At 42.5% G+C, this 22,341-nt stretch overlaps 1 protein-coding gene across 3 annotated transcripts in view; it reads right to left on the reverse strand.

The window, feature by feature from the left end:
• The window catches only part of GYS2 (glycogen synthase 2), a 61,943-nt gene that overhangs the window by 1,429 nt on the left and 38,173 nt on the right, over positions 1 to 22,341 (reverse strand). For 2 of the 3 annotated variants that reach the window (XM_002712722.6, XM_089304637.1), the window contains exons 8-15: positions 21,427 to 21,533; positions 20,711 to 20,770; positions 20,187 to 20,265; positions 19,581 to 19,694; positions 9,738 to 9,864; positions 5,047 to 5,142; positions 3,582 to 3,745; positions 1,368 to 1,448 (exon numbers count right to left, since the gene is read on the reverse strand). In XM_002712722.6, the coding sequence (XP_002712768.3) occupies positions 1,368 to 1,448; positions 3,582 to 3,745; positions 5,047 to 5,142; positions 9,738 to 9,864; positions 19,581 to 19,694; positions 20,187 to 20,265; positions 20,711 to 20,770; positions 21,427 to 21,533 (828 nt within the window). Of the gene's footprint in view, positions 1 to 1,367; positions 1,449 to 3,581; positions 3,746 to 5,046; positions 5,143 to 9,737; positions 9,865 to 18,011; positions 18,067 to 19,580; positions 19,695 to 20,186; positions 20,266 to 20,710; positions 20,771 to 21,426; positions 21,534 to 22,341 lie in introns of those variants that run through there. The other variant, XM_089304638.1, reaches the window with a different exon arrangement.

Raw genomic sequence — 22,341 nt, forward strand, 5'->3', positions numbered from 1 at the left:
AACTTCCTAGATGTTTTTCCCCAGACACCTGATATAGATTGAATGCAAATTGTAGTATCTGGAAAAACTGTTTATGGTAGAAGTGACTTCTGATTGGTAAACTACATCTCAACTTGAAGGGTCTATCAATATTTGATTTTGGTAACCACAACTTTTGGAAACCTGTGAATGTGATGACTCTTGTATTTGAGTGCATACTTCACAAGGACTATGGAAGCTTGCTTGTCAAGATTTACATGAGATATTGGCCTTTGCAGGGGCATACTTGAAATATGTAGGTAGTACACACTGAAAGCTCACATCAGCATCCTAAGCTAAGCGAGGATGAATCTCAAATCCAGTGTTTTGAGTCTTTCCATCTTGGGCCTGAGTTGCCACCTGATGGAAAGGAGGCCAAAGAAGTGCAGCTTCTGGACTGCAGTGTAGACTACTGCAAGGACCAGTCTCACTAAAGACAATCACCTGTGCCACAGTGCCCTGCACTGCATTTCCTGTCTGTTGACACATGTGGCTATGGTGATCTCATGAACCTAAAAGTCCACTTAGCCTTTACAAGAAGCTCCCTGGTGGGTGCTGCTGAAGGGAACCTAATGCTCATCTGGTCCAAAGCACCCTGAGGAACTTGAATTAACTCTGTATGTACTCTCTCCAGGTGCTCAGCCTATTTTTATTCCTGGGCAATAAATTCATCTCCTATTAAAGCAGCCCAGTTTGTTTAGTTAACAACTCCCAAAAGAATGGAGGTCTAACAGAGGCAATTTAAGCATTGAGGCGTCAAGTTTTAATATGCGGCTCAATAGGCTAATCCTCTGCCTGCAGCGCCGGCACACCGGGTTCTGTCCCGGTTGCCCCTCTTCCAGTCCAGCTCTCTGCTGTGGCCCGGGAAGGCAGTGGAGGATGGCCCAAGTGCTTGGGCCCTGCACCTGCATGGAAGACCAGGAGAAGCTCTTAGCTCCTGGCTTTGGATCAGCATGGTGTGCCAGCTGCAGCGTGCTGGCCACAGTGGCCATTGGAGGGTGAACCAACGGTAAAGGAAGACCTTTCTCCCTGTCTCTCTCTCTCGCTCACTGTCCACTCTGCCTGTCAAAATAAATAAATAAATAAATAAATAAATAAATAAATAAATAAGAAAGTACATCAACAAGAACATGAATTAGCTACTCCTCCTGTACACAAGGCAAATTCTGAATTGAGAGCTTTGAGATACTCAGATTTGCAAGTTTCTCTATTCTTTGCTCTGGTTCAAGACTATAAAAAAGTAGAAGAACCTGTGTATTTGGCTACTTCGCAACTAAAACATATAGTTAGAAGTTACCATAAATAAAAACTTTAGCTTTCAAAACATGGACAATACATTAAATACTCACCGTTGGTGGTGATGTGGGTTGCATGTGGAATTTATCTGGAAAAGCTCTGCTTAATGTCAAGTGCCGGGCATGCTGGTAATACTATGGAAAGAAAGCCAATTCACAAGTTAAACAACAGAAGAGTTGGATACCTCAGTAACCATGTTGTCAAGCCCTATTATGCTAGCTCTGAAATATATGGGTCTTCTTAATGTTTATTATTTACTTTCATTTTATTTGACAGAGAGAAAAACAGAGAAACAGAAATAGAGAAAGTTCTTCCATCTGCTGGTTCTTTCTCCCAAATTTCTACAACAGCTAGAGGTGGGTCAAGCGGAAGCCAGAAGCCTGGGACTCAGTTTAGGTCTTGCACGTGGCTGGCAGGGACCCAAATACTTGAACCATCACTGCTGTCTCTCAGGATGTGCATGAACAGGAAACTAGAAGCACAGCCTGGACTCGAACCCCGGCACTGCAGTATGTGATGCTGACATCCCAAGCAGCTTCTTAACCACTGTGTCAAATGCCTGCCTCTGATATACATGTTTTTAAAGTGGCAGAATCTTTTCACCCTCAGGAATGAGAGAGACAGGAAATAAATGACAGTATTCAATTTAATCATTTTTCGGTGCATAGGCCAAGAAATACCACAAAAAAGTTGGGGAAAACATCGATACTGGATATTCTGAGCCCTACATTGAGCACCAAGGTGACTAAAAACATGGGTTTCGTTCCAGAGAGAAGCAGAACGGCATGGAAAAAGACGAGGCCTCAATGGACAGAGGACATGAAAATCCTGCCTCAGAATTTAGGAGAGAGCCTTATCTTTCTGTTTTCACTATAAAGGTGGAGACAGGAAAATTAGCCACCGAGGATGCAATGGGCATTGGCCTGAATGTGCGTAGACAGATGCTGAGCGAGTCACGGCATGCATCAGTTGGCCTGGAGAGTCAGCAGCACACAAGCAGATACATCATGAGATGCCAATTTGTTAATTATTCAGTCATCCAATGCTAAGCCAGGTGAACACCTGGGTGTTTGTAAACCTATCACGTGATTGGACGGAGGTATTTCCTGCACGTATCATTTTGTAATCAAATTAGAAGACCTTTAAAAAGTTTGTGGAAAATGCAAATTCTGAACAAAACTATGTGAGAATTTCAAAAATACTTGTCCCAAAATAAAGATTTATTTTTCATTTTTATTTTCTGTGAAATGTTTGCAGTATCTGCTCCCTGTTGTAGTGGAGGAGGGTAGCCACATTATCTCTTCGATGAAACACAGCGGGGACTTTCCTCCTGACACTTTCCTCATCTTCATGGAATGGTTCTGCATACAAACTACGCTCTGATAATAGACTGACTAGCTGTATCCTGAAGGATGTGCTATTAAGGACGCAAACTCGATGTGAAGGTTTGGAGTTCAGACTTCAAGAACTCATATTAAGGTTAAAAAGTATGTGAAACTTTCATTGAAACTTTAACAATTATATTAAACTGGCTTTATGAATTATGACTAGAATCAATGCTTTCATTGTCCAATGGAATTTTCTAAAGATGTATTTTATTTGCTTGGCAGACAGAGTTACAGGGAGAGCGCGCGCGAGAGAGAGAATCTTCCATCCACTGATTCACTCCCCAGATGGCTGCAATGGCTAGGGCTGGGCCAAGCCAAAGTTAGGAGCCTGAAACTTCATCTGGGTTCCCACAGATGGGAGACAGGAGCTCAGGTACTTGGGCCATCTTCTATTGCTGTCCCAGGTATGTTAGCAGGAACAGTCATTCAAACAGGCACTCATATGGGATCCTAGCATTGCAGGTAGCAGCTTAACCCACCTCCTTAACAACACCAGCCTTCTAATGCAATTTTTAAAATTTATTTCTTTTTTTTTAACTTTTATTTAATGAATATTAAAATTTATTTCTTAGAGAGGGAGAAAGAATTCCAATTTGTTAATTCACTACCCAAATATCTGCAATGGCTGGGAGCCAGAGCCGAGAGTCTTGAAGTCAATGTGCATCTCACACATGGGCTGCAGGAACCTAACCGTTTAAGCCATGGCCACTGCCATCCAGGGTCTGCATCAACAGGAAGCTGGAGTCAGCAGCCAGAGCCAGGTGTCAAACCCAGGCATTCAGATGTAGTGCCCAGGTATCTCAACCTCTAAGCCAAAGTCCGCCCCCCAGTGGAATTTTTACACTGGTGACCCTCAGTGTTTATAAAAATCCTGCTTACTCTCCCTAAGTATCTCCAGTCCAGAAGATCTGACAGCCTCTCTGTTCGGTTCCTCTGGATAATTCTCTGGCGGCGTGACTGTTTGCAAAATCCATAGAGAAACTGAGTCAGCTGATTGCACGAGTCATCTGGAGAACGGAACCGCCTGTCCACGATGTATATACCTGATGAGCACAAACCAAAGCACAGGTAAAAGTCAGGTTGGCCTTAAAACCCCTCTTCCCCATTTTGATTCTATCTTTGAATCAAAGACCAACTGTATCAACCACTCCTTGACTCTGCCCTTGCCGCCACTTGATCGCTTCCCTCCTAAGACTGATCTCTTCCTAATGGTTTGCAGCTGTTACCAACACAGAGCCAACAAAGGGGATCTTCCTGCAAAGAACTCTGACAGTCTAGGGATGTGTGGAATCAACTGTATTCCAGAATTCGCAGGGTGGAACCTGGGTGCCAGTTTTTCTAGGCTCCCTGATGTTCCCAGGATGTAACCAGGGCTGAGATCCGCTGCTCTAGTCTGGGTAAAGAGAACAGCTCCTATACAGCTGTCGAAGACCCATGGGATTGGCAAGGTGTGGGCATCCATCCCATTCTAACTTCCCTATCGGACAACACAACTGATAGAAGATAGATAGATAGATACATACATACATACATACATACATACATATGTAGATACGTAGATACATAATAGAGATAGATAGATGATAGATAGATGGACTGATTGATAGATTTATGGTGATGAGTAAATTCCCAGGCCACAATTTAAGTGAGTCATGCTGATTTGACAATGACCTTTAAAATAATAATCATACGCTGCAGTGCTGGCATCCCATATGGGTGTCAGTTTGAGTCCCGGCTGCTCCACTTCCTATCCAGCTCCCTGCGAATGTGCCTGGGAAAGCAGCAGAGGATGGCTCAAGTCCTTGGCCCTCTGCACCCATGTGGGAGACCCAGAAGAAGCTTCTGGCTCCTGGCTTCAGCCTGGCCAGCTCAGCCCTGGCGGTTGCAGCTATCTGGGGAGTGAACCTGCAGATGGAAGGTCTTCCCTTCTCTCTCTGCCTCTGACTCACTCTGTAACTCTTTCAAGTAAATAAAATAAATCTTTAAAAAATATAATCATATGTGTTGTTCAGCATAGTGACCAAGATAAGTACCCTAAGACGCTGTTTTTTATCACTTTTTTTTTTTATCACTTCTAGGAAACAGAGTTTAGAAAAGGAAAGAATATGATCGACAAGTGTTGCCCAGGTTTCTCACTTCTTTTGCAGCTTGTTTTTAGGGCAATATGTTGAATATCAAAAGTATTCTGATCTGTGAACCCCATAATCAAATCTACGTTTAATTAAACAACAAGTATAAACATGAATTTAATGATCGGGATAGCTTTACAGGGAGGTTCTTCAAAGTCCTTGCTTGGTTAGGGGGGGCACGTCTCCTGGGTAAGGATCATGACGAAAAGCCTCACCATAAGCAGTCGGGTCAGCCACGTGCTCCTGCATGAAGCAGCCAAAGCCGGAGAGGTTTGTGGTCACACTGGGGATGCCCATCACGGTGCACTCGGCTGCCGGAGGAAACAAAGACTTGGCTTCAGACCGACGCCCATAACCTCATGCGTATGCAGCAGAGAACAATGTCCTTGTCGTCCCACTCACAACAGTGTCCACTTTGTGCCACCTGTGCTACCATATCTGTGCTTAGCTCCTTTAATCTTCCCACAAGCCTGAGACATGGGGCGATCACCATCCCAGTCTCAACAGCAAACAAACTGAAGCACAGCAAAGTCAAACAATCTGGCCAACCTCACAAAGCCAGAGGATGTGACAGAACTACAATCTGAAGCCAGGGCCCAGCTCCAAACCACCCCACACTACTGCCTGTCTAACCCAAACTGTGGTTAGACATGGTTTTTGCTCCATTCTAACCTTGTATCTCTAAGCACCTGGCAAGATTGTGGGAACGGCTGGATGTGACTTCAACATGACTGAGTCTCTGCTCATAGAAATTTCACTTGGCACAAATCCCTGCTACTTTCTTCGGAGTTCAGAGAACTGATGATGTCCCAGGCCTCCTTCATCTTTTGGTTAAAACCTGAAGTTCTTGGGGCCAAGATTTCGCACAATGCTTAAGATGCCAGTCTGGGGGGTGGGGAGCACAGCACTGTGGCATAGCAGGTAAAGCCACTACCTGCAGTGCCAGCATCCCACATGGGCACTGGTTTGAGTCCCGGCTGCTCCACTTCCTATCCAGCTCTCTGCTATGGCCTGGGAAAGCAGTGAAAGATGTCCCAAGTCTTTGGGCCCCTGCACCCACGTGGGAGACCCAGAAGAAGCTCCTGGCTCCTGGCTTTGGATCGGTGCAGCTCTGGTGGTTGTGGCCAAGTGGAGAGTGAACCAGCGGGTGAAAGACCTCTCTTTCTCTCTCTCTGCCTTTCCTCCCTCTGTGTAACTCTGACTTTCAAATAAATAAATAAATCTTTAAAAAAATAAGATGCCAGTGGGGAAGCCTATATCCTTTATCCTATATCCTGAGTTTGAATCACAGCCGTGCTCCCAGTTCCAGCTTTCTGTTGGTGCATTTGTTGAGAGGAAGCAGGTGAAGACTTGGGTTCCTGTCACTCATGTAGGAGACTCAGACTGAGTACCTGGCTCCTGGCCTTGGCCTGGCCCAGCCCAGCTGTTGCAGACATTTGGGGCACTAACCAGTACATCGAAGACCTCTCTGTGTCTGTCTGCCTTTCAGAATGAAAAAAAAAATTGTTCTCAGGACACTTGCATTTTTAATGAGGAATTCACATTTCATTATGGAATGACTCTTGGTTGGTAAAAGGAAGCTACCATTACTCCGTGAAGTGATACAATTTAGACAGCGGCCTTACCTCCTGCTCTACAAGCATTTCCTCATGGTTTTAGTTCTATAGCTTGAGAACAGTGCTTCTCTGAGTTTTTGGAGGTGGGAGATGGGAGGAATCTGGGATGGGGATTATCAACTCTTTTGAGAATATTATGAAAATTCTAGGATTTATTTCTGGAAAAATTGTCTTACATACTCATATGTATGCACACACAGAATTTTGCCCACAATTCCAGGGAGGCTCACAGATCCTTATTTTTAAATTAAATATGCATACACTATCAGTACACAAGGTAGTAAAAGGCCAGGTCCCCATGTTAGCTCAGTACGTGTTCATTGAACGAATTTAATGAAATAACTGCTTGCTCTCCTAGTCATTAACTTTCCTCAAAACTCAGAACAAGCTTTAAGGAATGCTTTCCAGGGTGAGTTAGACCTAGTATCACATATAGAAAGATGATTTTTATAGTGAAGAGCTAGCTGATATGCCAATGCTAAATTTATACCACTAGAAATCTCGTTCTTTCTGTAACTATGGTTTAAGTGAGGAGCAACCAATTCCCTTTGGTTAATTTCAAACATCAAATGACTCATTTATTAATTATCTTTGACTAAAAACTTTTAACTACTTTATCTGAAAAGCCAAAAGAGAAAGAGAGATGAGAGACAAAGAAAGATTGAGATCTTCTCTCTACAGTTTCATTTCCCAAATGCCTACAACAGACAGGGCTGAGCCAGGCCAGTGCCAGGATCTGGGGACTAAATACAGGTCTCTCACCTAAGCCATCACTTCCTACCTACCAGGGTGCTTATTGGCAGGAAGTTATAAGAAGAAACAGAATTTAGGCTGGCGCCGTGGCTCAATAGGCTAATCCTCTGCCTTGCGGCGCTGGCACACCGGGTTCTAGTCTTGGTCGGGGCGCCAGATTCTGTCCCAGTTGCCCCTCTTCCAGGTCAGCTCTCTGCTGTGGCCCGGGAGGGCAGTGGAGGATGGCCCAAGTGCTTGGGCCCTGCACCCCATGGGAGACCAGGAGAAGCACCTGGCTCCTGCCTTTGGATCAGCACGGTGCGCCGGCTGCAGAGCGCTGGCCGCAGTGGCCATTGGAGGGTGAACCAACGGCAAAGGAATACCTTTCTCTCTGTCTCTCTCTCTCACTGTCCACTCTGCCTGTCAAAAAAAAAAAAAAAAAAAGAGAGAAGAAGAAGAAGAAAGAGAATTTAGACTCTAACCTAGGCACTACGATGTGGCATATGGTATCGCTAGTGTTGGCTTAACAAGTGTGCAAGGGCCTGCTTCTCTATCTCTTGTACCATTTTCTCAGGTCTTTATATTAGAACATTCTATCTCTATCTCCCTATCATTTTAGGTTATTAAGATTAACTGTCTATAGAAGGCTGTTTTGGTGGGAAGTCAGCTTAGTTACAGGACTGGTCTTTTCCCAGCGGCTTCCCTCATTCCATCACTCATGCACTCATGATTTCTGCTGCCCTGTATGTGACCCTTCCAATATTAAACTGCAATATTTATTAGAAATAACAGAAACAAGGGTCAATAACAGTGTGTTAATTTCAGCAGTGAAATGTGTCTTTTCCTTATCTCACAAGATACTGCATCATAAACAATTTGAGATATTTGTGTGTACATTTTATAAAAAGGCACCATTTTCATACAAGTGGGACTGATGTCAGTAGCAAGTTCTAGAACTACCAGGAGAGCTGGCTAGAGGAGTTAGATACGTTTTCCATGTCATGGTCTGAGTAGTGACTGAGAGCAAATTATTCTTGAAAGACTCTAGAATAAGACTCAGACCTTCGGACGGTCATGTGTTGCTCCTGTTGAAAAGGATCCTACGGGATCCCATTTTTATAGAATTTTAAGTTCTATTTTTAAAATATAGGACCATAACACAAATGTTTAGAAAGTTTCTCCTCTCTAATTCAGCCTACTATTTTTCTTTACCACCTTGGCCTCTGTTGTCCCTCACATGAGCTTTAAATAAGTGATGACAGGGATGGCAAGGTGGCTTAGCAGGTAAAGCCCCCACCTGCAGTGTCAGCATCCCATATAGGCACCAGTTCCAGTCCTGGCTGCTCCACCTCCTATCCAACTCTAGCTATGGCCTGGGAAATTAGTGGAAGATGGCCCACGTCCTTGGGTCCCTGTGCCTGCATGGGAGACCTAGAGGAGGCTCCTGGCTCCTGGCTTCAGATCAGAGCAGCTCTGGCCATTGCAGCCATTTGGGGAGTGAACCAGTGGATGGAGGGCCTCTCTCTTTGCCTCTGCCTCTCTATAACTCTGCCTTTCAAATAAGAAATAAATAAATCTTTAAAAAAATCAGTGATGACATTCAGAGGCAGAATGCAAAATTTCCTCTCTTATTTGTAAGTAAAATATTTTCTGTGCCTTCTCTTTAAAAAAAAAAATATACAAAGAACTGTGCCTAAATCAGATACATACTCTCTGCTTACCAATAGAGATGGAAATGTCATTATTGTATTCTTTTACATTGACATGTGTTTAAAGTATCTGTTTCACTCTGAAGTTGGCATTTTGGTAGGAAAAAGAATCAAATCCTCTTGATGGACATGGCAACAATGCTAGTAGAGACAAGGTAAGAAAAAGAAATTGTGCATCTGAGAATCCACATCTATAAAATGGAGTGGGGAGAGGACGGAAGAAGGGAGGAGCTAATTTGATATCATAGCCAGCATTGTGACTTGGTTGGTTAAGCTGCTGCTGGCAACCCTGATCAGAGTACCAGTTCAAGTCCCAGCTGCTCCACTTTCAATCCAGCATTCCTGTTAATTCCCCTGGGAAGGAAATGGGAGGTGATGCAAGTATTGGGTCCCAGACACCCATAGGGGAGGTCAGAATAGAGTTCCTGTCTTCTGGCTTTGGTCTGGCCCAGAACTGGTTGTTGTAGTCATTTGTGGAGTGAACCAGTGGGTACAAGATTTCTCCCCTCCATCTCTGTCACTCAGCCTTTCCAATAAATAAATCTTTAAATCACAGGTCATTTTTACAAACATTCTTTCTTTTTGGAAATGAGGCAATAACTCAACAATGAGTGTCCCCAGCTGCACCAGGGTATACTTCCACAATTCTGTGACCTGATTCTTAGGTCAGGATCTACAAAGCAGAAAGCAGATCCCTGAGACAGATGCAACCAAAATCATCTTCCAAACAAACTAAAAAATCAAGACTTCAGTGGGAATTATTTACCAACTTTGAATATTATATTCATGTACTTAAAATAATACACTAACAAGATAAAAAGTATTGTGTAACTTGTACATGTCACCTACCTGGGGTATAACCCCAGGGTTCATAGTAAGATGGAAATACTCCAAGATGACAACCTCGCACGAACTCTTCATAATCCATGGGTAATAAGGGGCTGGTGGAAGATAGAAACTCTGGGTGTAAGATCACCTGAAATAACAAAAAGGAAAATTCTAATGAGAAAAAGGAAAAAGCAAAGCCAAAAAATGTCTACAACTTGGTTATTTAGAAATTATTTATGTAGCTGGTGTAGCACCACCTGAGGTGCTGGCATCCCATATGGGTGCCGGTTCAAGTCCCAGCTGCTACTTTTTTTTTTTTTTAACAGGCAGAGTGGACAGTGAGAGAGAGAGACAGAGAGAAAGGTCTTCCTTTGCCGTTGGTTCACCCTCCAACGGCCGCCGTGCTGTAACCAGTGCACCGCGCTGATCCAAAGGCAGGAGCCAGGTGCTTCTCCTGGTCTCCCATGGGGTGTAGGGCCCAAGTACTTGGGCCATCCTCCACTGCACTCCTGGGCCACAGCAGAGAGCTGACCTGGAAGAGGGGCAACCGGGACAGAATCTGGCATCCCGACTGGGACTAGAACCCGGCGTACCAGCGCTGCAGGCGGAGGATTAGCCTAGTGAGCCGCAGCACCGGCCATCAGCTGCTACTTTTCTAATCCAGCTCTCCACTATGGCCTGGGAAAGCAGTAGAAGATGGCCCAATTCCTTGGGCCCCTGCAGCTTTGTGGGAGACCAGGAAGAATCTCCTGTCTCCTGGCTTCAGATCAGCCCAGCTCTGGCAGTTGCAGCCATCTGAGGAGTGAACCAGCAGATGGAAGACCTCTCTCTCTGTCTCTCTCCCTGTGTCTGTAACTCTATCTCACAAATAAATAAAATCTTTTAGAAAATTATTTATGTTCTTGATAGTTTGATAGAGAGAGAGAGAGAAAGGGAGAAAGGGAGAGAGAGATAAAGGGAGAAAGGGAGAGAGAGAGGGAGAGAGAGGGAGGGAGAGAGAGAGAGGGAGAGGGAGAGGGGGAGAGGGAGAGGGAGAGGGAGGGAGGGAGGGAGGGAGGGAGAGAGAGAGAGAGAGAGAGACTGACTCTCATTCCCTGTTCACTCCCCAAATGCCTGCAGCAGCCAGGACTCTGCTGAGGCTGAAGCCAGGAGTCAAGAACTTGAACTCAATCCAAGTCTCCCAAGTGGGTGGCAGCAACTCAATTATCCAAGCTGGAGGGAGAGGCAGGAGCTGAGAATTGAAATCAAGGTACACAGAAGTGGGACACAAACATCTCAACTAACAATGTAACCACTAGGTCAAATGTCTACCCCACTTTAACTATTTTAATGTTATGTTCCATTGAGAGAGAGAGAGAGAGAGAGAGAGAGAGAGAGAGAGAGAGAGAGAGAAGCCTGGGTGCTGGGTGGTGTTTTCTCCTCTGTTCTGCAGTCCTAACTTTTGCTCAGGTCCCAGATCTCAGACTGGAGGTTGGAGGGTTGTCTGGCTCAGCTTTGCTCCTTTGCTTTCATACTAAACACCATTTCCTGCCTAGCCTTGATCTATATATAATAAAGGATATATTCGGTTCCCTAACTGAAGACTCCTGTCGTATCTGTCAATTTTTCCCTACTCAACCAGGACAGAAATTTCACTGCACTCTGGCTCTGACACCAGCTTCCGGCTTCCCCCTCTGAGAGGACCTTTCTCGCCCTGCTTGGGCTCTGAAGTGATTCTCTTCACTTCTGTGCACCCGCCCCAGTCTCCTGCAGTTACCACCTGCTGTGGCTTCAGCTAACAGCTTTACAAGAGTTGCTCTAGAAGGAAAGCCAAAGACAAAGAAGGAAAGGACAAAAACTTTTTTTTAGGAAGCATTCTACATTTTTCCTTTCTGGAGTAAGCAAGCATTCTTCAAAAGAGATTACTCTGAAGAAAAACACAACTTTGGATATGTTACAATGATCATAACAACATTTGCATAGCTTTGCATATACTATAAATAATTTTCACATATGTTAACTCATTAAATTATAGCAACATTGTGTGATGTGTAGAATAGACAATCTCATTATCTTGATTTTAGACATAAAGAAATTAAGACATAAAAAGCCATGGAATTATTAATGTTACATTTATTTTATCACTTTACAATTGCATCATCTTCCAAGGATTAAAGTAAAAGATAATCTGAAAACTTCGTTTTGACGGAATGGGGATGTTATAGGCATTAATTATATCTCAGTAGTTCCACAAATAGAAGATCAGTTAAATTTAAAAAGAAAAAAAAATGGAAAAATGTCCCAAGCCAGACTCTAAAAATAGTTTATTCAATCACAAGAATCACAAAGCAGCAAAGTGGAAGTAGGTAAAATATTTTCCTCCACTGAGCATGATTTGCATTCCTTTTCTGTAAAGGGCACTGCACACCAGAGAAAGAGACATTGAGAGAAACTGTATCTGAGCAATTGCAAATCAGCAACCTGTTGTCAGAGAACTTAGAAACATCGCGCCTACTTTGGCATTTCCAAAGTTAGGAAATGTTGCATTCTCCAAAACCCATTTTGGAACAGAAAACACCATGGCTCATTCCCTGCGCTCCCAGCCAAACAGAATGGCAGCCCAAAAGCCCAACAGCCCGACTAAAATAAGAAAACAGCTGCTCATCCCTAAAACAGCCAATTGCAGGAACTTGGGGCTGTGGAAATGATATTAGAGGCCAGGGAAAATTAGCGAGGGAATGAAACATGATCCATGATCCCGTAGGCTCAGCTGACAGCAGGCTCTACATCCACCAGAAAAAAAAACAAAACAAAACAAAATGAAAACAAAAATTTGCCCATTTTCCCATTTCTGTTTAATCCCACAAGGGAAGTAAGATCCCAGGAATTTTTTTACTTTCAAAGAGAGGGCAGACCAGCCTGAGACTTGAAACCTGTAGTCTGAACATTTCTCACCATACATGGGGCCAGGGCAGGATAAATGAGTAATACACCAAGTTCAAATTGATTTGCAACATTTGCTGAATCAAATGCTGATATTCATATTCAAAACCTACCACTCCATTGACAAAACTACAATCCACTCTATAGAGTTGTATAAACAGGTGATTCGATAGCTACTCGTATTAGCACAGGCAAATAATTCTGTTAATAAAATAAAATACCTAATTCTGAACTGACGGAAGTTTCCTGCCATGCCTCGAGTGTACATGAAATGTCAGGAATGTGCTGCCCTTTTATTTCTTCTGTGTGTATGCAGTTGCCTTATGACACTAGGAAGTGGATATCTCGCATGAGTTCAACTGTGAAATGTAACTTTAAGGAGATAGATTTCTATCTCCATTCAGCCTAGTGTTTGTATATCCTTGTGCCTTTTCATCCACTTTTCCCTCTGCCCTCATGTTATTTGCGTAAGGAACTCCTGCTCATCTGTCAAATCCAGCTAACACGGCCTCTCTTTTATAAAACATCCCATCAGATCCTGCAGGCAGATAACTGCACTTTCTTCTAGTCTCAGAGAACTCTGTTCACACCTTTCTTCTGAAACTCTTTGAGGAGGTAGGTGTCTGGTCTACCAGTTAATGCGCCTCTGTTTCATTTTTCTTTCTTTTTTTTTTTTTTTTTTTTTTGACAGGCAGAGTGGACAGTGAGAGAGAGAGAGAGACAGAGAGAAAGGTCTTCCTTTTTGCCGTTGGTTCACACTCCAATGGCCACTGAGGCCAGCGCGCTGCGGCCGGCGCACCGGGCTGATCCGATGGCAGGAGCCAGGAGCCAGGTACTTATCCTGGTCTCCCATGGGGTGCAGGGCCCAAGCACTTGGGCCATCCTCCACTGTACTCCCTGGCCACAGCAGAGAGCTGACCTGGAAGAGGACAACCAGGAAGGACAACCAGGACAGAATCCGGCACCCCGACCGGGACTAGAACCCGGTGTGCTGGCGCCGCAAGGTGGAGGATTAGCCTATTGAGCTGCAGCACTGGCCGCCTCTGTTTCTTATCAGAGTGCCTGGATCTGACACCTGGCTCCAGCTTCTGACTCCAGCTTCCTGCTAATGTGTAAGGCAGCAGGTGATGGTCCAGTGATTGGGTTCCTGCCATAATATGAGGGACCTGGATTAGGTTCCCAGCTCAGAGCATCTACTCTCACAAAATCGCTCCCACTTCTCTTTTAAAGGTCCTGATTGTTGTGGGCATTTGGAGAGTGAATCAGCAGATAGGATCTCTCTCTCTCTCTCTCTCTCTCTCTCTCTCTCTGTGTGTGTGTGTGTGTGTGTGTGTGTGTGGTCTGCCTCCCTCCTTCCCTTCTCACTCTCAAAAAAATTTTAAATTAAAAAGGAAAATTATTGATTATTCATCATGCGTCTGATACTGGACTAAGCATTAATAAATGCAATTAGTTTATGCATTTACTATGTGCCGGGGACTATGTTAAATACAACACCTATTCATATTTAATCCTCACACTTTTATGCATAGGGAGCTATTTTGTCACGGTTTTACAGATGAGAAGACTGAGGTATAATCAGATTAAGTGCTTTTACAAATTGGATCAGTAGTAGGGATTTAAAGCCAGACAGTGTCATCATGGTCTTTAAGGACTTAGCCTACTGCCTTCTTTATAGATGTGGCGCCTTGGAAAGAGAGCTCAGATTCCCTTCACAAGATCCTTGCACAAGGATCTTGATGGACAATCTCAGCTGCTCTCAGCCTGGAACAGGTACAGGGATGAGTGTGAGTGCTGACCCATTTCTTTCTAGTGGTGATCCCATTAATGGGCACCTCTGGCTTGGCAAATTCCCCCCATCTATTAATAGGAATCTCTGGAACCATCACTCTGAACTGCTCGTAGAATAAGGCACCCATCTGTCTGCCAGCTAAGATGTTTTGGTACATGGAAGGCACACATGAGGAAAGGTTGCTAAATGCAGTGGAAAACTGTATATAGTAACATTAGTATATTTTTAAAAGGTCCACAGTAACCAGTTATACACACACACACACACACACACAAATGGACATCTTTGTATTAAGGAAGAAACATTATCAAATGATTCTGAACCTGCATTGGCTATAGATTGTGCTGTGAAAAACTATTTTTATTTTTGTGTGCTTCCACGTGCATATGTGTGTGTGTGTGCGCGTGCGCATGTGTGCACTGAGCTTTTTTTTCCTTCAACTGAGAAGCCACTAGGAGTGGTCTTGAACTCCTGCATTTCCCCTTTGTGAGTCATGACAAGTTACTGCTGCTGTATATGTATCTTTTAGTATACTGTTTGTTTTTTGTCAATTATACTTTTTAAGAAAAGTTTTATTTATTTATTTGAAAGGCAAAGTTAGAGAGACAGAGAGAGAGAAAGAGAGATCTTCCATCTACTAGTTTACTCCTCAGATGGCTACTACAGCCAGGGCTTGGCCAGGCTGAAGCCAGGAGCCAGGAGCTTCATCCAGGTCTCTTATGTGGGTGCAGGGCCCCAGGGACTTGGGCCATCTTCCATTGCTTTTCCCAGGCACATTAGCAGGGAGCTGGATCAGGAGTGGAGCAGCCGGGACTTGAACCGGTGCTCATGTGGGATGTCTGTATCTCAGGTGTCAGCTTAACCCATTATGACAGAACTCTGGCCCTGATTCTAGGTTTGGTTTTTTTTTTTTTATCAAACACATTTGAACTTCCTTTCTAGAAAGAACAGAGAGAGGGGCCAGCATTGTGCTGTAGCAGATAAGGATGCCTCCTGCAACACCAATATCCCATGGGCACTGGTTCAAGTCCTGGCTGCTCTGCTTCCATTTCAGTTCCCTGATGATGGGCCTGGGAAAGCAGTGGAGGATGGCCCAGGTGCGTGAGCCACTGCACCCACATGGGAAACCAGGAGGAGGCTCCTGGCTCCCGGCTTCAGCCAGGCCCAGCCTTGGCCATTGCAACCATTTGGGGAGTGAACCAATGAATGGAGGACCTCTCTGTGTCTCTCTTTCTCTCTCTGTAACTCTGCCTTTCAAACAAATAAAACGTAAATCTAAAATAATAAAAAGAATGAAAGATGGAGAAAGCAAGAGAGCAAATTTGAGGTGTTATTTTGAAAATTTATTTTGAAAACAGAGAGATAGAAACAGAGACAAAGAGAGATCTCCCATCCACTGGTACACCACAAACAGCTGGGACTGGGCCAGGCTGAAGCCAAGAGCCCAGAACTCAATCCAGATCTTCCATGTGAGTGACAGGGACCAGCTACTGGAGCCATCACCTGTTGCCTCCCAAGGCATGGATAAGAGAAAGCTGGAATTGAAAGCAGAGCAAGAACTTGTACTTAGGTCCTCTGACATGGGATGCAGCATCTCAAAGGATGTATTATTAACAGCTGCACCAAACGTCCACCACAGTGTTTTGCATGTCTGAGCCTGCTTTGGTCCTTCCGAGAGGATCCAAACTGAGACAGTGTGTATGAGACATGATCACCACTTCAAAGAACTCATAGCCTCTCTTGAGAAATGAACACATACATTTTTTTAAAAATAAAATTTAATATGAGAATTCCTATACTTGCAGTGGATGTATAAGTATCTTGAGGTTGCAAATAAGGAAATACCTGTTCCTGTCTGGAACAGTGGAATGCACGTTAAAGAAAAGTTCAAGGGAGAGAGGAGTTTTAGATCATATCCCAAAGTGTTAGAATGACTTTTTCAGAAAGATATAATAGCATCAGCAAAGACACACAGCCATGAAAGTGTTCAATAGGCCTAGAAAATAAAGATACTGTGCACTCTTGGAAAATTGTTCCACTGACACAAAAAAGAAACTTTTGGACACAGCAAGGCATTCTTTAATCAGAGTTCCCACTTTCAGGACCTTGCAGCCTCAGTCCTTCCAAGAGCAGGGGAAGCATGAACCATTGCCAGTCCAATGACTCCATCCCTCCCTTTGTGTACGTGTGTGTGTGTGTGTGTGTGTGTGTGTAAGTTCCTGAAATCCATTATAGAGCCAGGGAAGAGACCAGATTCAGGTATTTATTTATTTGAAACACACAGTATGCACAGAGACTGACAGTTTCCATCTGCTGATTGACTCTCCAAATGCCTACCCTGGCCCTGGCTGGGGGTGAAGCTGGGTGCCAGGAAACCAACCACTTGAGACTTGACTGCTGCCTCCCAGGGTCTGCATTAGCAGGAAGCTGGAGTCAGGAGCAGGAGCTGGATAAGACTATATAGAGACATACATATACATACATGGGACTCCAACATCTTAACCTCTAGGCCAATTGCCTGCCCTTTGCACCAGTATTTATTGTTCATAATAGGTGCCAGGCAGATATACAGAATATGACCCACACAATCAGGTAAATGTCAGAAAAAAAAAAAAAACCAGAAAAGCACTGGAAAATAAGTGGATTTCCTAATGTCTATTATTTCTTTTCACCTTTAAAGGTAAAAATTGTGAAGGATAAGTCTCCAGTAAATTACATGAGAATGAGATCAAATTAGTTCTGATACATTCTGGGGTCCAATGCAGATCAAAAATACAAAGGATGGTATTTGATACATCTGGATAAATAGATCCCTAGAGTCACAAGGATGTAGCTTGCTGACTGTAAAATTTGGGTTAGGTGAAGAAGTTTCAGAAATGCAAAAACAAACAAAAAATATTAGTCACTCATAATTCTATGGCATACAGCCACATATTGTGCATGTGTGTATGTGTAGACACAAATGTGTGTATGAGTATGTGTGGATGCTTGTGCATGTGTGTGTATTTGAAATGAATGGGATAAAATGGTATGCAACATTTTATAAACTTGTTTATATTTAAACTCAGTACTACACACTACGAACTCTTCCTACCATTATGAAAATTTCTCCCATTTTTCTCCCACTGTTTTTTCTCTTCTAATTTTCTACTTCTTTATTTCCTTTTCTATCTCTGTATTTTTTTCTTTTAAATCGTGAGGATTTCCAGGGTCCGCACTCTTCTTCACTTATTCAGCCTCATCTTTGAGGCCGTTATTCCTATGGCTCTCTTTTTGTTTTCTAAGTGCCTGTTACCCATCTCAATTTGTGTATCTCATTTGCAACTCAAACTATCCAAAACTGAACCCTGTTTGTGACGTAGTCTTCAAATCAGCTTCTGCTATAGCCTTTCCGAAGCTTGTAGAAAGCACTGGTTTGATACAGAAACCAGGAAGCTATTCATTTGGCCACCTCCCTCTTCCTCACTCCCATCATCCATGGGTCATTCAGTTAGGTCATATCCATGGCAACCATTTCTCCTTTTGTTCTTTTTCCTGCACTTTTGGTGTGGCTATGCTAAGAGGCCCTCAGCATCTCTCACCTGTGTTGTTGCAGCAAGTTCTTAATTTGTCTTCCTTTTCCATGTTCACTTATGCCTACATCAAGCAGTAAACAGAAGATGAGAAATGAGTTTTAACCATAGAACTCTTTGTTCCGAGAAGTTTTGCAGAAAAGAATGAGAAATAAGAAATATTTTAAAATATCAAGGGGAAATAGGGTAAAGGAAAAGTTTACTCTGTAATGTGGAGAAATGTAATGAACATTTGTAAATAGCAAAGGAAGGAGCTATAAGTAAAGGAGTAAATCTACAATATCAGAGAGAGCAAACAGGGCAAGTTCCCTATTAATGTAGGAGATGATGAAATTGAAGAAAGCCTCAGAGCTCAAAGGAAAATAAGAATAGGTTAAAATTTACATTGTACGCCAGTGTGGCGGGACATTGAAATGGTTCATTACTCACTGAATTCTCAGGGAACTCTCCTGCTAAAAGGTAAAGAAAGAAGTGAAAGTAGGAAATCTTGGAAAGTTTGATGAAAGCTTGTGGCATGGAATGAGTAATTATCTGTTTACATGCCTACCACTGTTGCTAACACCTAGCACCATGTCTGTAATGCAGCCAATCTTCATAGATTTCATAGACACAAAGCTCCCTGGTGGCAGAAACCAGGTCTTAAATTCACATAAATACTCTCAGCAGTGGCCAGCACTATGGCATAGTAGGTTAAGCCTTTGGCCATGGCACCTGCATCCCATATGGGCACCGGTTCTAGTTCTGGTTGCGCTACTTCTGATTCAGCTCCCTGCTAATAGCCTGGGAAAGCAGTGGAAGATGCCCAAGTCCTTGGGCTCCTGCACCCACCTGGGAGGCCTGGAAGAAGCTCCTGGCTCCTGGCTTTGGATTGGCCCAGTTGGGAAGTTACCCAACAGATGGAAGACCTCTGTCTCCGTCTCTCTGTCTCTGTCTCTCTCTCTCTCTGTGTGTGTGTCTCTCTGTCTCTAACTCTGCCTCTCAAATAAATAAATCTTAAAAGAATAATACCCTCAGCAAGCACCATCCCTGGGCCCAGTCATTGTAGAAACTCAAGTCAAAAGAATGATTCTTCAACAGAAAACCACAGAAAAACATTTTTAGTCACAGTCTTTAAAGTGGAGACTCATATTGTCTTCTTAAATTGAACTTTTCTTTTAAAAGTATTTTAATGACAGAGAGAAAAAGAGAGAGAGAGTCCCCCATCTGCTGGTTCATGCCTCAAACATCCATAGCCGCTAGGGATCAATCAGCCAAAAGCCAGTAATAAGCCAACACAATTTATGTTAATATTAGAGAGTCTACCATTAAATTAATTCTTAGACTATATTGACATCATTACAAATTAAGCAATTTCCCTATACTTATTGATGGTATTACACAATGAAAATAAATGCTAGAATTCTAGCTCAAAACCATGAATATGTATTAGCTTTTAAGGATGTTGCCAAAATATTCATTATACTGCACTCAAGAAACAGAATCCATTTTCTTGGGAAATGTTTACAAGTATCTCAGGTTGGTGTTAAAAACAATGAAGTGAGGCTTCTGGTACCTGCACACAAAAGGGATGAGTTTTACCTTGACCCTGTCTGGGCGGTTGTTGAAAAGCCCGATCCGTCTGATTGTGCTAAGGATGGGATCGGTGGAGTCTTCGATCATGTTGTGAGTGGTGACCGGGGGCAAAGACTGCCGCTGAAGTCAGAGCGGGGAGAAAACATCAATTGTGCAAAGCACGAAATCACAATGCCACTTCCAACAACACATCACTGGCATTTCATCTGACCTGTATGCCTTCGGCTTTTGAGATGACACTAACGATGATGACTGCGTGCCTGTATGGGTTCGGAAGCTTTGTCTTACTGTGCACACGTAAAGCCTCTGTTTTTCCTCCTGTGGCCACCATATGAAAGCCCTGGATTTCGCTACTCTTGTGGGCCTTGCTTGGATCGTGAAGGTGTCCTGAAATCTGCACTAGCTTTTTCTAGGGGGGCTGTGTGCCAGGACTTGAGGAGTCGTTAAGACCACTCATGAAAGAACACACAAAGTGACTCCCACAAAGGGACTATGTAAGAATGTCTTCTCTGTCAGTTCTAAATATTCCCAAATCAGCTCATGCCAATAAATCAAAATATTGATTTATATGGATTTTGATAATTATAGGAAATGGTGGTCACCTTTTATTACCTGTGTTGAAAAGATGGCTCTTTTCATAATTGTTAGATCATCGCGATCCAAAATATTAGCCATGTCAGGAATTTCTCCTCTATGGGGAAAACAGAGTTGCTAATAAAAATGAAAACAGCCAGCACTAATTAACTGCTTCCTAAGTGCTAGATATATAGATTACATACCTTGTTTAATATTTGTTAAACCAATTGGTAATATAGGTTTCATATTAAGTACATCTGTTTAATATATATCAAGCCAACGTGTATTGTGACTTTAGATCTCCTTCAGCTTCAGATTGACACATTAATCATAATAAGTTCTCCATCCAATTAGAACTTGTCTGCCCACACAAATGTGCTCTCATCCATACACTCTGTATACAAGTGTTTGTCAAATGAAGAATACAACATTGCTCACAGGATACACCAGATCTGAATGGGCTATTGATCATTTTATATTTAGAACAAAATAACTATAATGCAGTGTCCAAATTGATCAGTTTAGTGAATGTTTGAAGAGTTAGTTTTCCAAGCACATACCTTAATAATGAATTATAGAGTTTCTTTCCAAACTTTTCTTTCATGCAATGTACAGTGTCCCTGTTTGAAATAGAAAGGTCGATCATCTAAACAGTATAACTTTTACTCTGCTTGTCAAGACAGCGTTGTTGTTGCATCAACATTCTTTGAAGTTACAGGTCTTCTGTACAACCTCCTCTATTATTTTCCTATTTGACAATTTATCTTGGGTTGGAACATCCAAAAATTAGGCAACAAAATGCCCTGACAGCTCAGAGAGCTTCAATTTTTATTTATTTCTTGATAATAATTAGGGAAGGCTAGAGGTAGAGGGTAGGGAACATAAATGGATGGAGGTATAAATGTAACAAGACTGGGAATTAGTTGATTATTTCCAAGTATGGAATATAGAGTCATTTTACTAATCACTTTACTTTGGTATATGTTTTTAAATTTCCACAAGAGCTCTCTCTCTAAATTTTTAAAAACTAAAAGAAAGGATCTTGAATGTTTTCACCGTAAAGGAAAGCTATGTGTCTGAGGATATATATGTTTACTCTAATTTAAACATTATACCATATATTATACATTATACCATATACATTTACATGTACACATGTATTAAGACATCACATGGCATCCTATAAATATGTACAAATTGTATGCGTCAACTACAAATAAAAAAAATAAAGTTTTTACACTTGATGCTTGGGAACATTCACAAGAAGTGAGATTACCATAGCTGTTTACGCACTGCCTGTCCCTTCAGAGTTTCCACATTGAAGTTATTTGTCTTGGCAGGCATAATGAAAAACACCACCACTGTGACGTCACTCTTATGCATCTGACAAGGGATTAGAAAACAGCAGAGTCAACTACCAAAGATTAAAAGGCACGTGATAGATGGACCAAAAGCTTTAAAAAGCAGTGTTTTAAAACATCATTAAATAAAAAAGGATACTTATTGGTGGTTCACAGATGAATTATTTTCACCTTCCTGAGATGTTTCTAAAACTGTTCATTTAAATCTGGCTTTTAATCAAGATTTATCAGTTAACAGCTTGAAAGTTCAGACAAAAGGCTTTTTCGTGGCATTGATCCTCCAAATTATATAACAATTGCTATTGATATCGTGGTGCCTTCCCATGGCTAAAAAATAACTAACAGGTGAGCTTTCTACAAGGCCAAAATTAGTTCTTTAAAACTTCAGGGATGGTTGTTTGGCATTGAGATTAAGTCACCACTTGGGACACCCATACCCCATATTATAGTACCTGGTTTGAATTTTGACTTCTCTGCCTCTAATTGCAGCTTCCTGCTGATGTGCACCCAGGGAAGTAGCAGGTGGTAGTTTAAACACCTGGGTCCCTGTCACCCACTTGATAGCCCCAGATTGAACTCCAGGTTCCTGGCTTCAGCCTGGCCAGCCCTAAATGTTGTAGGCACATGGAGAGTGAACCAGCAGATGGAAGATCTTTCTCCATCTGTCTCTCTGTCTCTGCCTTTCAAATAAAATGAAAATCAGTAAAAAGAAAATATCTTTAAAAATCACTACTAAATAAAATTTCAGATTGAAAATTTAATCAAGAATTAATTATGGTGTATTCATTTATTTTAGCTCATTCATGTTGATGTGAACAAATAGATAATTT

Source organism: Oryctolagus cuniculus, chromosome 9, assembly GCF_051225735.1.
Source record: "Oryctolagus cuniculus isolate XC-2025 breed Fujian yellow rabbit chromosome 9, ASM5122573v1, whole genome shotgun sequence".
Classification (NCBI taxonomy): Eukaryota; Metazoa; Chordata; class Mammalia; order Lagomorpha; family Leporidae; genus Oryctolagus; species Oryctolagus cuniculus.